The sequence below is a fragment of the Phalangium opilio genome, unplaced genomic scaffold (assembly GCF_054372755.1).
Source record: "Phalangium opilio isolate 3A_F unplaced genomic scaffold, DU_Popi_V2 ptg000048l_1, whole genome shotgun sequence".
NCBI classification, from domain to species: domain Eukaryota; kingdom Metazoa; phylum Arthropoda; class Arachnida; order Opiliones; family Phalangiidae; genus Phalangium; species Phalangium opilio.
The window spans coordinates 1,327,762-1,342,236 of record NW_028324170.1 but is presented as its reverse complement, the minus strand read 5'-3'; the positions used below and the strand labels follow the sequence as shown (position 1 = coordinate 1,342,236).

The 14,475-nt window shown below is 34.4% G+C and overlaps 2 protein-coding genes across 5 annotated transcripts; one reads left to right on the top strand and one right to left on the bottom strand.

The window, feature by feature from the left end:
* Nucleotides 1-321: 321 nt before the first annotated feature.
* On the bottom strand, nt 322-11,654 carry LOC149673571 (uncharacterized protein KIAA0930 homolog). Of its 3 annotated transcripts, none has more exons than XM_089839179.1 (10): nt 11,515-11,654; nt 2,604-2,761; nt 2,447-2,548; nt 2,291-2,368; nt 2,125-2,226; nt 1,911-2,051; nt 1,139-1,345; nt 904-1,078; nt 690-839; nt 322-602 (listed from the first exon to the last, which is right to left on the bottom strand). In XM_089839179.1, the coding sequence occupies exons 2-10, from the start codon at nt 2,664-2,666 to the stop codon at nt 562-564; spliced, it is 1,059 nt and encodes a 352-aa protein (XP_089695305.1). In that variant the 5' UTR covers nt 2,667-2,761; nt 11,515-11,654; the 3' UTR covers nt 322-561. The 3 variants fall into 3 exon arrangements, with proteins under 3 accessions (XP_089695305.1, XP_089695302.1, XP_089695304.1); XM_089839176.1 differs by lacking the exon at nt 11,515-11,654 and adding an exon at nt 3,046-3,666; XM_089839178.1 differs by lacking the exon at nt 11,515-11,654 and adding an exon at nt 2,816-3,028.
* LOC149673570 (fatty acyl-CoA reductase 1-like) lies at nt 4,615-13,927 on the top strand. Of its 2 annotated transcripts, none has more exons than XM_089839167.1 (8): nt 4,615-4,775; nt 10,754-10,932; nt 11,540-11,656; nt 11,743-11,918; nt 11,985-12,057; nt 12,115-12,221; nt 12,293-13,004; nt 13,186-13,927. In XM_089839167.1, the coding sequence occupies exons 1-8, from the start codon at nt 4,730-4,732 to the stop codon at nt 13,471-13,473; spliced, it is 1,698 nt and encodes a 565-aa protein (XP_089695293.1). In that variant the 5' UTR covers nt 4,615-4,729; the 3' UTR covers nt 13,474-13,927. The 2 variants fall into 2 exon arrangements, with proteins under 2 accessions (XP_089695293.1, XP_089695294.1); XM_089839168.1 differs by lacking the exon at nt 4,615-4,775 and adding an exon at nt 7,542-7,737.
* The last annotated feature ends 548 nt before the right edge of the window (nt 13,928-14,475 follow it).

Genomic DNA, 14,475 nt, shown 5'->3' with positions numbered 1-14,475 from the left:
TAGGGCTGTGCAAAAACTACGAATAGTACTTTTCTGTAGTATCTGTTTTCCATGCCAATACAAAAGTTTTCATACTAATCCGCCGTGCAAAAATATTATCGGTTGCGAGATATTTTTAGTTTATAGATATTAGCCTCTAAGACTGATTTAGCCGCTTAAAATTAGTTAATAATTTGGTCAGTTGTTTTGCACAGCCGTAGCTTTAAAGAAACACATTAGAGTAATGATCCAAGCCTATCACTGGAGTGGAAATATGGAGCAATGACACAACACAATAGACACTAGAGTGGAAATTTGACAACTAAAATAAAATTACGCAAATTACGATGAAATTACGCACTTTTTATTTTCAATTTTTTGTAAAAAACTTTAGGCAAAAAATGACGTGACCATTTTGTAAGTACGAATAAAAATACTAATTTCCTTATAATAATTTATATATATATATTAATTAATTACGCTTTTAGGCCTAGAATAATAATTAATTACCATTAAAAAAATTAAAATCAAACAAATTATAGGGTGAGTTATAGGGTAAGATTTCTCCGTTTTTAAAATGAATTAAAACGTTAAAATTGGTTCTTGTCTAATGTCCAATAAATCTTAAAAGAAAAAGAAGATCTTAAATAAGTAATTAATTAATTAATTAATTAAAAAGATAATTAACAAATGAATTAATATATAATTACCAGCAATTATATGATGCCAAGGCAGTGTGACGTATGTTAAATAAGCGTGCAAAGCGGGGGAACTGGCTCTCCGACTTTCTTTGTGAAAATGATAGGCTTGACTAAATCCTTTCATACTCCATAGTTGATTGTATGTTGTATCGTCCAATTCTGACGAGTGTGTTTCATTTATTAATTATTTAAACTTGACTGGTGTTAATTAATTAATAATTACCATCTCTGACATCACCGGCTTCAATTTCATTGACAACTTCTTCATAAGAATCGACTCCTTCATTTTCAGAACGAGATTTTTTCATTTCTTTTGAGCTTTTAAAACTCATTCGACTGCTACGAACGTAGTTATTTAAATTTGAACTTGGATCGGACATTCTACGTTGCATAAAAGCCTAAATAATTGATGAATAGATTAATTTTAATGCTAATTTTAATTAATATCTAGTTTTTACCGGGGGTTCTTCTTCCCAATCTAATTCCGTGATGGGAATTCCAGGTTCCGAAGTTGGAGTTTCGACACCGGCTCCTTTTTGTTTGGCTACTGCCATTTCAGCGTGACCTTTGGCTCCTGGGCCTCTCATACGAACAAATTCTAATCTCTGGCTGCCTTGATACCAACCTCGTGATACTCTCTGAGCCATTCTACTAGTTAAACTCGCCTACAAAATAAATAAAAATAGACTTAATCCTGGAAAAAAATGAATTAAAGTGGCCTAAAAATGAATTAAAGTGGCCTAAAATGAATTAAAGTGGCCTAAAATGAATTAAAGTGGCCTAAAAATGAATTAAAGTGGCCTAAAAATGAATTAAAGTGGCCTAAAAATGAATTAAAGTGGCCTAAAAATGAATTAAAGTGGCCTAAAATGAATTAAACTGGCCTAAAATGAATTAAACTGGCCTAAAAATGAATTAAACTGGCCTAAAAATGAATTAAACTGGCCTAAAAATGAATTAAACTGGCCTAAAAATGAATTAAACTGGCCTAAAAATGAATTAAACTGGCCTAAAAATGAATTAAACTGGCCTAAAAATGAATTAAACTGGCCTAAAAATGAATTAAACTGGCCTAAAAATGAATTAAACTGGCCTAAAAATGAATTAAACTGGCCTAAAAATGAATTAAACTGGCCTAAAAATGAATTAAACTGGCCTAAAAATGAATTAAACTGGCCTAAAAATGAATTAAAGTGGTTTAAAACTAAATGAATTAAAAATAATACTGACTCTAGCATCATAGACTCTTTTTAAGGCCTCGTATCTAATAGAACCTAAAAAGATGACCCCTTGCAATGTTCCTTCACGATCTTTAGCCACTAATTCCACACAAACCATTTCACCATCTCTCACTATAATATCTTGGAATACCTGAAATTAATCATTTAAAATTATTTTCAACTCAATTGTAATTTAAATAGAATAAAATAGAATAGAAACTAACTTCATCATAATTATCAACGGTAAAATAGAGATTTGGGTATGAGATTTCTTCAGATTCTCCTTTGTATTCCATACTTCTTCTACTAGGAGACGCGTAAACTTTCTATTTTAAGCCAATTAATGTTAATTAAATAATTAAGATTAATAATAGTAATGTTAATAATTACTTGGGAATGTCTTTTGAGTATTTGTAAATCTTTTGGACTAGTTCTTGTGCAAATTGCGCAACTTAATGTATATTCAAACTTTTTTTTTAAAAAAAGCCAAAATATTCATTAAAACTTTAATTCAAATTAACAGAATTAAATTAAACTATCAATTACTTGTTGTAAAATTAGATTTAAATATACAGTTTCTTCCCAATCAACATCGGTATCCCCAATTGGCAATTTTTTAGAGTCTTTTCTAAAGACTTGTACCTCAGTCTATGAAAGTGTTCGTAACTTTAATTTAATTTTAATTATCTTTAGTTAAACATACTTCAAACTGCGGTATATATCTAGCTGAAGTTTTCTTGGGCCTTTTTCTAACAAAAAATAACATATCGTCTCTCGAAGCATCATTAGTTGGATACAGAAACTGACGGATGAACAAATCAGTCCAAAATGTTGTTGGATTTAAAAGAACAAAGCCAGAGTCTGCAAAAGAAACGTTATAATTAACGATTAACTATAATTAAGGTAATTATAAACCTTCCATTTCAGCTCTGGCCATGTTTTTATAAGTAATAACTTCATTTCTAAATGATATAAGAGTACTCATAACTGCGTTAAATTTACTCTGACGTGCTCAGAAATTATGATCAGTTCCACTTTGGGGTGGTGTAAAGTTAAACGAAACGATAAGATAAGAAATATTAACTTTATCTAACCACTAATCTCCGATTTAATTAAGCTATTACACAATATTAAAGAGTAATTACCTTCTCTAGTGTATTGCCTTATTTCCCTCGTTCGATGATAGCTTATTTCAGATAACATCTGTTCTAATACCGTAGGCGTTCTATTCATTCTGTACGACATTCCGCCTCTGATTATAAATAAATTTAACTTAATCAACGCTTAATTAGCCTAAAAACTATAAAAATATCGTCTGAAACTTATCCCCTAAGCCTAAACGTCCAACAAACATGACCACCATTTTGTTTTTACGGGCGATTTGGAGAATCCGTGCCCGATGATGTCATTGAGAGTGACGTAATGCCCCTAAACAAACCAATTGATTTCTTTGGCGCTGCCGCTCTCCTCTCGCGCCCTTTTTAACCAATCACGTGTCTTAAATCTCTTTCAGCTGCTCCGATTGTGCTTTGCGCCCCTTCGTAAATGGAGTCCGAATAAATGTAAATAGTGGCGAAAACAGTGTTTAAAATCGAAAATAATTTAAATTTCTTTTATTTTTCGAGTCTTTTCTTTCTGTAAATTCTTTCTGGCACTCTAATCTATCAATCCTACAAATTTCCGCACCATTTCTAACGCGAAAACAAAGTGTAAGCAGGTTTCACTGTAATACTCGCATGCTAGCACGTTAAGCCTAACCACCTATCATTGTTTCGTACATTTATTTTGGTATTAAAAATTAATATAAACGGTATTTTTTGATGAAAACCCGAATTTTGTGTTATTTATTTATTTATTTATTTATTGATAATAATTTAACTTAAGTAAAATCTTATCTCCATCGGGTTAAAAGGTTAAAACTACCCCATGTATGAAATCCCACTCCTACGTTAACTTGGAAATTTTTCTATCGAAATATATAATTACTAGATAAGATCCAACCCCAGTAAAGTAGTTCGGGGTACATTCTTTAAAGAAGAAAAACCCATGACTTTGAACCCCCCACAATGTGACCTTCCGTGAACCTATTCAATAGAAGCCAGGTGTAAGGTTTTCCCCGCCTTCCATAACGCTTAGAAACTGAAGAGAAGCAAAGGAAAACCTAATCTGTCACCAAGATAGCCCATCGCTATACGTCAAAGTTACCTGAGGGGACTCACTCGAAGCCAAAAAGCCCAATAAGAATCCCCGCCTTTTCAAGACCGCTATTTTCCAAAGAAAACGCCAAAAATCCACCCCCTTACTTAGTGGCAGGTACATATCAATGCCTCCTGTATAAAATTAAAGGCCAAGATATTTTTACCCATTAAATATAAAATAAATTCATAAAAAAGGGTTAATAAAAATATGTCAGGTAGCCCTGTAATTCCATAACTACCTTGAAAAATATTCACCTCAGTGTTGCCAGGCCATTGGTGAACAGAGAAAAAAGCTAGCAGTTCAGTTTGTTCAACAAAAGAATATTTATACCAAATATATTCCTATATTATTCTATATAACTCCATTTTTTACCTATAAAATCCTATAAAACTGAAGTTAGAACGAGCCAATATTTTTTTCTGGGCTCCATGAGTATATGAAATACTTGGCCTTTAGTCTCATACAGGGGACACTGTTTTCGAACAAGTATTTCGTCAAGAGATGCAATGGGACAGGTCCTATTTATTTAATGTCCAGCGCCCATTCTATGCGAACGATTTCCGCGTGGAGAGGTCCGTAGTTTAAAACGTTCCGTCGAAAAAAACTAAAATTTTAAAATAATTTTTGACCATGGAAACGATGGATAAAGAGGATTTTTCTGATTTAGAATTATCAGGTACGTTAATCATTTAAGATTAATTAACTATAGTTAAGTTTTCAAGTACGATTTTGGCAATTTTTGTCCGTCCCTTCCAAGGTTTAACTTTACTTTTCTTTATATTTTACTACTTTTTTATTACGAATTGTAATATAACTCCCTCGTTAAATTTATAATACAAATATAACTCGTAATTTTACATAGTTAGATCATAAAACTTAAAAAAATATTTTAAAAGATAGTTTCAATTTGAATCTTCAGATACTACTTTTTTCTATTCGGAATTTAGTACTTGGTAGTAATACGCCATAGTATTAGTCCCACTGATATTTCGAAGTGAATCACGTTGGAATTTTGAATTCCACACCAAGCCCAAAACCAAAAATTCAACCATTTTGAAAAAAAAGTTGAAATTTATATTTTATGAAAAAAAAACCAAAATACTAGTCTATGATTTATATACATCATCCGTATTTGATTATAAATTAAAATTACAGATCATATTTTATCTTAATTTGCATAATGGTTTCTTTAACTTCATAATAAATTTCGAATTTTCCAACTATGGGCAAAACCCGACACGTGGTTAGAGTTCAAATTAAGATTCAAATTTGAAATTTGAAATTTTTTATAGGGAGCGGTACTTTGTTTGAATTTTAACTAACCAAATTATAGTACTTTAGCGGCGTGGAAAGTACCATAACCCCTAGGTTATATAGTTTTAAATTTTTTCTATATTTAGTTGAAAAATAATCAAACCATTACAATTAAATTTAAGTTTCGCTGAAGAAAATTTAAAGTTAATGTATTATAATATTTGAGCGGCGTGGAAAACTCGTGATAGAATCAGTACAAACCCTCGCGTCTGTGTAGGTTTTCTTTCTCTTACATTCTTTCCAATCCCCTCAAACCATAATAAAAACTTTAAAAAATTTTTATTACTTTATCAAAAATGTAAGAAAAAAATTTGAAAACCTTGAATAATATAATCGTGTGTTTACGAATATTAGGGGTTAATCGAGATAACGTACGTGCCTTTAGAGTCAATGCCAAGAAAATATTTTTAAAACATAATAGTAACATTAAGATACCAATTATTTTGGCAAGTAACGAGTATTTAAAATATTTAGTACAAGGTTACGAATATAAACTGGACTTTGTTTTTAATTATTTTAGGGATAGGGTTAAATTACAAGGCGCTCAAAGACTATGAGCGTCCTTAGAAGGGATTGCACGTGTCCTCCGCACGTGCGATGAGTAGGCGTATAGAGAGCTTTCAGTTGGAGGAGCTGAGTCTCGTGACATAATTTACGCTGCCATATTGGTGGGTTTAAAGCAGGAATGAAGCTGAGACCACCCAATATGGCTACCAGAACAGTGGTATGACTTGAGAGGGTGTGACGTACTACTATCCCATCTGAAAGCTCTCTATAGTCAGATGCTACGAAATTTCTCGTGACGTCATACCCTCCTATCTATTACCGCGGTTTTGGGAACCATATTGGAAGTCGTCAGCTCAGGCCATACAATTTAGACTACCAATTCATTGACGTCATGTCTCCATAGCTCCCCCCTCTCAGTACCACTCTATAGAGATTTGAGACTCAAGGGGTTTTCTAGGACTTACTACGTCATCAAAGCAATGAAAGAAAAATGCAAGAATCATTGGTGGTGGTCTATAGGTTTCGTTTCAAAACACACACACACCTAAATTCCCGCAATTAGCTACGCTTAAACTGAGGAAACGAAGTGTGTAAAAATATTTTTTGCATTCAAGACCAACAATAACACACAACTCGGTCCTAAGAAACACGATTTAGTGAAACAATGAACAAAGCAAATTAGGCTAAAGGTTACAATCGCAATAGAGTGGTACGGCGAGGGGAGGAGCTACGGGGATGTGACGTCAATATTGGTCGTCTATATTGTATGGCCCGAGCTGACGACTTCCAAGATGTTCGCCAAAACCGAGGTAAGAGATAGGAGGGTGTGACGTCACGAGAAAGTTCGTAGTAGCAGACTATCTAGAGCTTTTATGTGAGTTAGTAGTACATTATACTCTCCTAAGTCTTAACACGGTTTTGTCGGCCATATTGGTGGGTTTAAGCTTACCCCAGTGCCTTCAAAACCCCAGTATGGCGATGTAAATTATGTCACACATCGTAGCTATTCCTTCAGGCCTAACTGAAAATCTCAATTATATAAAAGTATCACTTTTAACCCCATAACAAATAAAATTCGTCAGAAATGACTTTTGACGGTCAGAGAAAGATGACCATGGGTCAAGCTAGTCAAAGTATAACATTTCAAATAACCTTCAGTGTAAGACGAATTTAATTTAAAAAAATTTATAATTCTCCAGTCAAAACAAGGAACCTAAGGTTGGTGTTCAATCATTTGCTTCAATGACAAATGTTACTTTTCTATCAAATTTACAAGTTCTCGTTTCTTGGGTGAACCGGTTACTAGAAAGATCTTATCTCTATCTCGAATTTACTCGAAATCCCCAAAACATATTGTCAAATTAACCACCAACCTTAAGTTTAAAATATCATTAAAAAAAAGTATATATTTAACTGGAGACGGAGGAATACTAGAGCCGCCTTACGAGGTAGAAAGTAGTACCAAGGATCTATTTTCTTCCATGACTTGAAAAAGTGAAAACGTCATGGAAAGTTGTAGTTGGTGGTGGGTAAGGGGAGGGCGGACCATGAGATGAAAAGCGTATTAAAAGGTTTTCTTGGCTTCTGTAAGGGTTAATTTGGGTTTGAGCTGAAGTTGAGGTAGTCAAGTCAGTCAGTTTCTCCCGTTTTTGGGAGCAAACAAAGTCAGGAGGTTTTTATTTTTAAGTCGGATTAGCGGTTAAATCAGTTGAACCGATTTTAAATTAAAACCAACAGAGTGTTTTTAATTGAATATATTATTTATTTAATTATTAATTAGTGATATATTTAATTATAAAAAATGGCACCTCATTCAGGTATGTAAATCCCTTATTGATTTATTAGTTTGGAGGTCGTTAAGTAGTTTAATTATTTAAAGTTAATTTTTTATGTTTTAAAAAAAGAAGTGGGTTTTTAAAAAAAATATAATTAAATGTCAGTTAATATTGGGTTTTCGTTAATTTTGTATTAAAACTTAATTTTATTGCTAATATAGCATTTGTTCCGGTGCATTTAAAATGACGAAATGGCAGAGAATGTTAGATTATCGCAAGTTTTGTACTAAAACTTCCATGGTATTGCCAATATAGCATTTGCTCCGGTATATTTAAAGTGTTTTGAACTTGAGAAATGGCAGTTAATGTTAGGTTATCGTCAGCTTTGTACTAAAACTTCCATGGTATTGCCAATATAGCATTTGTTCCGGTATATTGAAAGTGTTTTAAACTCGAGAAATGGCAGTGAGTGTCACTTTTATATTGTACTTTGTATTACGAACTTAAGGGACTTGTCAATACGCTGTCTTGAAAAGATTTCTGCACCTGACATTACTCTAGAAGTAGAATTTTCTTTAAAAATAAAACGAAAGGGAAGATAAATAAATGGGGCGGGATTTCCCGAGGGGTAGGATACTTAGAGAAAGTTAAGCCATTATGTAAATAATTGCTCGAATTCAAAAGTGCGAGTAGAGTCCGGGGGTTAAAGAAGGTGGTTGACTCCTCGGGTTTTTCCCTCAATTTCCTTGCCTGTCTAGCCAAGTACAAGTGATTTGTGATAAGAAAATTTATTTGTTTGGACAATCCATGAATCCAATGTCCTTGTGAAAGAATTTTTACCTTCGTGGTTAGAACCGCTGATAATAAACATTTTAATTCAAATAATATCTAATGCTAAATTATATGTCCCTAATTACGATTAAAATTGCCCTTAAACAAGCCTACACTTAGTCTGTTAGTGGCTTGGACATATTCCAGAACAAATTTTAGTAATTTCAACACCGCTTTGAGATGAGCTTCTAGAATCTGATAAAGGTGTTTGTGAAAGGTTTGTAAGAAATTAAGAGGTTGTTTTGCGAAATTTTGGAGTCTAAAATGTTATATAACATTTTGCCATCCAGGCCTAATTTCGATGTCTACTTTGTGTAGATAAGCCGACAAAAAGGGTATTATTATGGCACTTGAAGTAGTTTCAGTTGGCAGTATACCCAATATTTTCCCTCAAATAAATTATTAAAGTTTGTTAAAAGACGCAACAAATTTTTAGATATAAAATTTGGAATTCCTGTAATACATATTATCGAAGCGTGTAATTTAAAACTAGTTAAAGGTTATAGAAGACTATTAAATAGACTAGGTTCCCTGGCTTGCTCTGAGATATGTTTGAAATTCCAACCCACATTTTTTTATTTTTATTTGAAGGTTATATGTTGAAACTTAACTGACCGCGAAAACCGCGGAATTAATGCCTTTAAATCACAATTGCAAAAGTATACTTAGAAGTATATTAATCGGAAGTAAAAGAGTATACAAAAGCGTTTCCATAAAAGGAGGTTTTTGCCATTCCCCCTGAAAAGCTTTGTTACTGCATGATTATTGAATCGAAACGAATTATAACTAATTACTGGTAAGCCCCTTTAGTGCGAAATCAGCACTGGAGTAGTTACTTATAATAACGTCAGATTAAGTAACTTTTATATTATCTAGTCCAAACACGTAATTAAAGACATCGGGAAGGAAACAAGGTTAAGTGTAGTTTCACTTTCATTTTCATTATATTCGAGAAAAACCTTAAGATCATAAATTCATTATGAAATATTACCGTTATGCCCCTGAGGAATTGGTAACAATGGTAATGATATCGTTGTTTTGGCCTTCGAAGGACTTACGATACCGGGGCTTTCACCCGTTTATTTCTCAATCAAAATACTACCCTAGCGCAAAAATAAAACTAAACAGTTGCGTGTTTTCGTATATATTTATCATTAAAGACTTTAAAATATATTTTAATGTTCTTTATATCATGCAAATGTACGTCTAAAAGGCATTATTAATTAAATGTTTGAATTTTTCCTCGTTATTATCAGTCCTATAACGACTATACTTAATGATATTATAAAGATTTTTTGTCACATACACCTAGTTATTTTATTACTTTTTCTTTCTTAACATTGTGTCGAAAGAGCTATCTAGAGTTTGGTTAAAAACTAAGTTCCACGAATTGGCAGAAACGTTTTGGGCCTAGTATGTCGGTCTAAAGATTAAACTTTGGTTATATTGGGATGTGAAACGAATTGGCAATGACTAGTGAGTAACGTTTTTTCAGTAAACACGATTTGACGCGTTTTGAGCTCCACTAAAAGGGTTAGGAAACTGTATCGCTCATCGCTGACAAATAGAGAAATGACCACTTCAGTGAAATTTCATTGTCGAAAGTTAGACTTTGTAATAACATAAGTAACATAATAATATTATGTTACTTATGGTAATAATAATATTGAGGGTGGTTAGGACTGTGAGAAATCAACTTTAACTTTCTTTTGAGGCGAAAATGTAATTTCTATGACATTTTGCTATAAAGGACAGAGTTTATAAATTGGATTGTTTATGGATGACCCCTTAATTAAATTGGAAATCATTGTTCAGCTTCTTATTAAATTTTTAGGGGACCATCCGTAAAATACACCAATCATAACTTGCTTAGGGGTGACCCTTGCATTTCAGAGTCAAAATCGCCCACAGAACCCTACTATACCACAGGAATATCATTCGTCACTCGATCATTACGACTAGTATAAAATGGCTTCACCACTCGCCAAATAGCGAACCGATTTAACTAAAAATAAACTATTTCAAGTTTGAATTCGTAGAATATATAATATATAAGTCGCATTACACTTAATATTTAAAGGTCAAGTGTCATCTTTGTTATCAGTAAAAGGGGTGGGGAGGGGGGGGACATACTGATTGGTTCCTAGAAAACATATCAGTCAACAAAGAATAAAAATCAAAATTGGCATACAGGAATATAAAATCTGTTATTTTTAAAATATTTCAGACAAAGTGGATTGCAACGCAAGTTCGAGTTCGTCATCGACAACTTTCAAATCCAATAACAACATTCGCAACAACAAGTTCAAGGCCGAAATGCTTTCGGACGATGAAAATTCGCCAATTAATGAGTTCTTTAATGACAAGGGAATTTTTGTTACCGGAGCTACTGGCTTCATGGGGAAGGTAGGCTATTTAAACATTTCAATCAAAACTTTAAAATTACTTTTGAGAATCGTTACGTCAAAAGGAAACCAGTAGTAAAAACTGTCATTATATTTCCATTTTGATATGAATAAGAAAAAAAATTCAATTGTGAGATTGAAGTTTTCCATCAAAACATCTAGTCCTTGAATTATTTTCAAAAGAAATCTTGTTTTCGACCTTTACCTGACATATTTCTAAATTAATTACTACCCCTTTGGGCAAACTTGTTCGCGCCACCAAATGTGGGAGGAGGGATTATACACTTGAATTATATATATATATCATTATAATTCAAATCCCCATAGAAAAAACTGGTTTTTCCAGGTTTTTTATGGGGGGATTAGTAGTAGCTTTAGAAGATTGATGACCAAGCTGTATGGTTACTTTCGCGTTTTCGAATATCTGTTGGTCCAACCGGTTCCAACGATTTTTAGACCAAAACAATTGGTCAAGGGATTAAGGGTAGTCCGTTTGGTATCTTATCTAATAGTCACTGCCTATTAAGGTTTCTTTAGTTATGTCCCGGTACAGGTTTAAGTATAAGAGTGAATCTTAACTTACCTTGTCCAATTTCAAATGGTGATAGGTTTTGGTTGAGAAATTGCTCCGTTCATGTATTGGTGTCAAAAACGTCTATGTCCTTCTGAGACCCAAAAATGGACAAACAGCTCAACAAAGGCTCAATGATATGGTCAATGGAAAGGTAATATAAAATAACATCCATGTTAGGTCAACTGGAAGAGTTTTGCGAAGAGCGCGAGTATTTAAAAGGCCTTACCTTAAACTTAGGTGTTTGACCGAATTCGATTTGATAATCCCATTGCCTTGTCCAAACTGGTCCCCATAGTTGGGGACATATCCGCCGTCAATATGGCCCTAGAAGATTCCGATCTCGAAACACTGGTCAATAATGTCCATGTAGTATTCCATTCGGCAGCCACTGTTAAGTTCGACGAACCAATGAAGTAAGTTACCATCATGGTCCACCGCAAAATTTTTTTTTTTAATCTCCGTTCCGAACTTGTAAACAGAGCTTCGGTTAACACCAACGTCATCGGTACCAGAAGATTAGTGGAATTGTGTCACAAGCTTCCTCATTTAGTTGTAAGTACTTAAGGAATACTGACAAGGACAAGTACTTGACTTTAATTGCGTTCCCAGTCTGTAGTACACGTGTCCACCGCGTACTGTAATTGCGATCGGAAAGAAGTCGAAGAGATCGTCTACCCTCCACCATTAGCACCTCAACACATCATTGACACTGTCGAGTAAGTGCCGATTGGACATTACAAATTTTTTGTTCAAGTTCCAGTTGATGACACGGTTGCTTGTTGATTAGGTGGATGGACCAAGACCTGTTGACCACAATTACGCCAAAACTAATCAGCGGTCGACCAAACACTTATACTTTCACAAAAGCTTTGGCCGAGACCTTATTGGTCGAAGAATGTGGTAGCCTTCCCGTCGCCATTGTCCGACCTTCCATCGTAACGGCTGCCTTGAGGGAACCGTTCCCGGGTTGGGTTGACAACCTAAATGGCATGACCGGACTATTAGTTGCCGCCAGCAAGGGCATCTTAAGGTCTATGTTGATCACGTCGGGTATCAAAGCGGATTTCATTCCCGTCGACGTTGTTATAAACTTAATGATTGCCGTAGCGTACCACACGGCTACGCAAAGACCAAACAATATCATGGTGTACAACTGCACATCTGGTTCAGTCAACCCAATCACGTGGGGACAGTTAGAAGTCATCAGTTTCCCACTTATTCTTAAGATTCCAAGCGGCGAAGTCTTCCGTTATCCAGGGGGCAGTTTCAAGACCAGTAAAGTCATCCATAGAACCTGCGTGATGTTGCAGCATTATTTGCCAGCCGCTATCGTCGACGTCGGTTTGATGGTTTGTGGTAGGAAGCCAAAGGTGGTCAATATCTACAAGAAAATTCACAAGGCAGTGGCCATTTTGGAGTACTTCACCACACACGAATGGTTGTTTCATAGCGGGAATGTCACCGCCCTCAGCCAACAGTTAACTATTAGTGACAGAAAGGTTAGTTAACTTGTTTTCAATATAAGTTGTTGTCCGAGTTTGCCGTTTTGGATCTCATTTTGTAACACGAAGCTTCCTCTACACGCATCTGCAATGAAAATAACAAATAAATTAAAAGTCATCACACAAAACACGACCTTCCATACTAACCACGCATGTTTTCTTTAACTTTTTCGATTAGAACTTCAACTTCTCCATCGAGGACATGGACTGGAACGATTACTTAGAATCGTACTTGTACGGAATCCGTAAATTCTTGCTCAAGGAAGAAGAATCGACTCTTCCAGCCGCCAGAACAAAATTGAAGAAGTTGTACATAACTGGACAACTGACCAACTTAGCCATGATTGCCATATTCTGGCGTTTGTTAATATCGCGTTCGGTAATGGCCAGGCGATTATGGTTCTTCATTATTAAATTAGCTCTGAAATTTTATTCCTCGTTACCTTTACCGGCCATCGCGTCTTAATCATTTGAAAAACAAAACAAACCACCCATTGTCAAGTTTCCTTTTTAACGCGATAATGAAAACTAAATTACTTAACAATATCTCTACTACTTAATATTAATTTAATTAACGAACTTTTTTAATTATAACGCGACACAATCACCTAAAGTTCCCAATAAAGGAACCTCAACTAAACTACATATTGATAATGAAGTACGCGGAGTGTGCCAAAGATTGTTTTATTTTCGAAACTAAACTGATCATTTCTCCATTTTAAAGAAGTCTTAAGAATTGAACCCTTCATGTTCCATTTATGACTTAAGTCGGCGGTTTGCTTCTTTAATAATTCCCTATGGGAATTGAAGCTTAACGTACGAAGGGGAGGGTATACGTCATTCCTTGTTTTTTTTCACTTAATTTTCTTATAATTATTGTTATAAAGTTCATCAATAAAATATGTGTATTTTATCCAAAAGATTATGGTTTGTTTTTATCATATCTTTGTGACAAATTTCAGTATTGGACCTCTTTGGAAAAATATTGGCAAGTAGTAACCAAACCCATGTACGAATTTAAACGCTAGATTTGGCAAACAGCCAATGGCTTGGGACCCCATTTGAAGGCTCTAGTGTAATATACAGTATGCTCCACAAAGGGTAGGTACAACCGAAGTACTATAGTACGTTCTATGAGAGATTTTGAGCTGAAAACTTTCGATGACATTTTACCCCAAGGGTCATAGTTCTGATTATAGTGTTTTGAACTGAAAGACGGTTATTTGTAACGCTGTACCCAAGGGCAAAGTGTCATTGAACATTTTATGCTCAAAATCGTCCATAGAACCCAATGTACTAGGTAATAAATCTGACTTCAAAATTAAAAAAACACTGGCTAAAACCATCGCAACTGGACGCCTATTGAACCTAACCTAACCAAAGATATTTCAAACTTAACAATGAGGTGTCAGGTAGGTTACCTACCACCTTGGGCCCAAATATGGGGGCGCTTACCAACAAATGGACG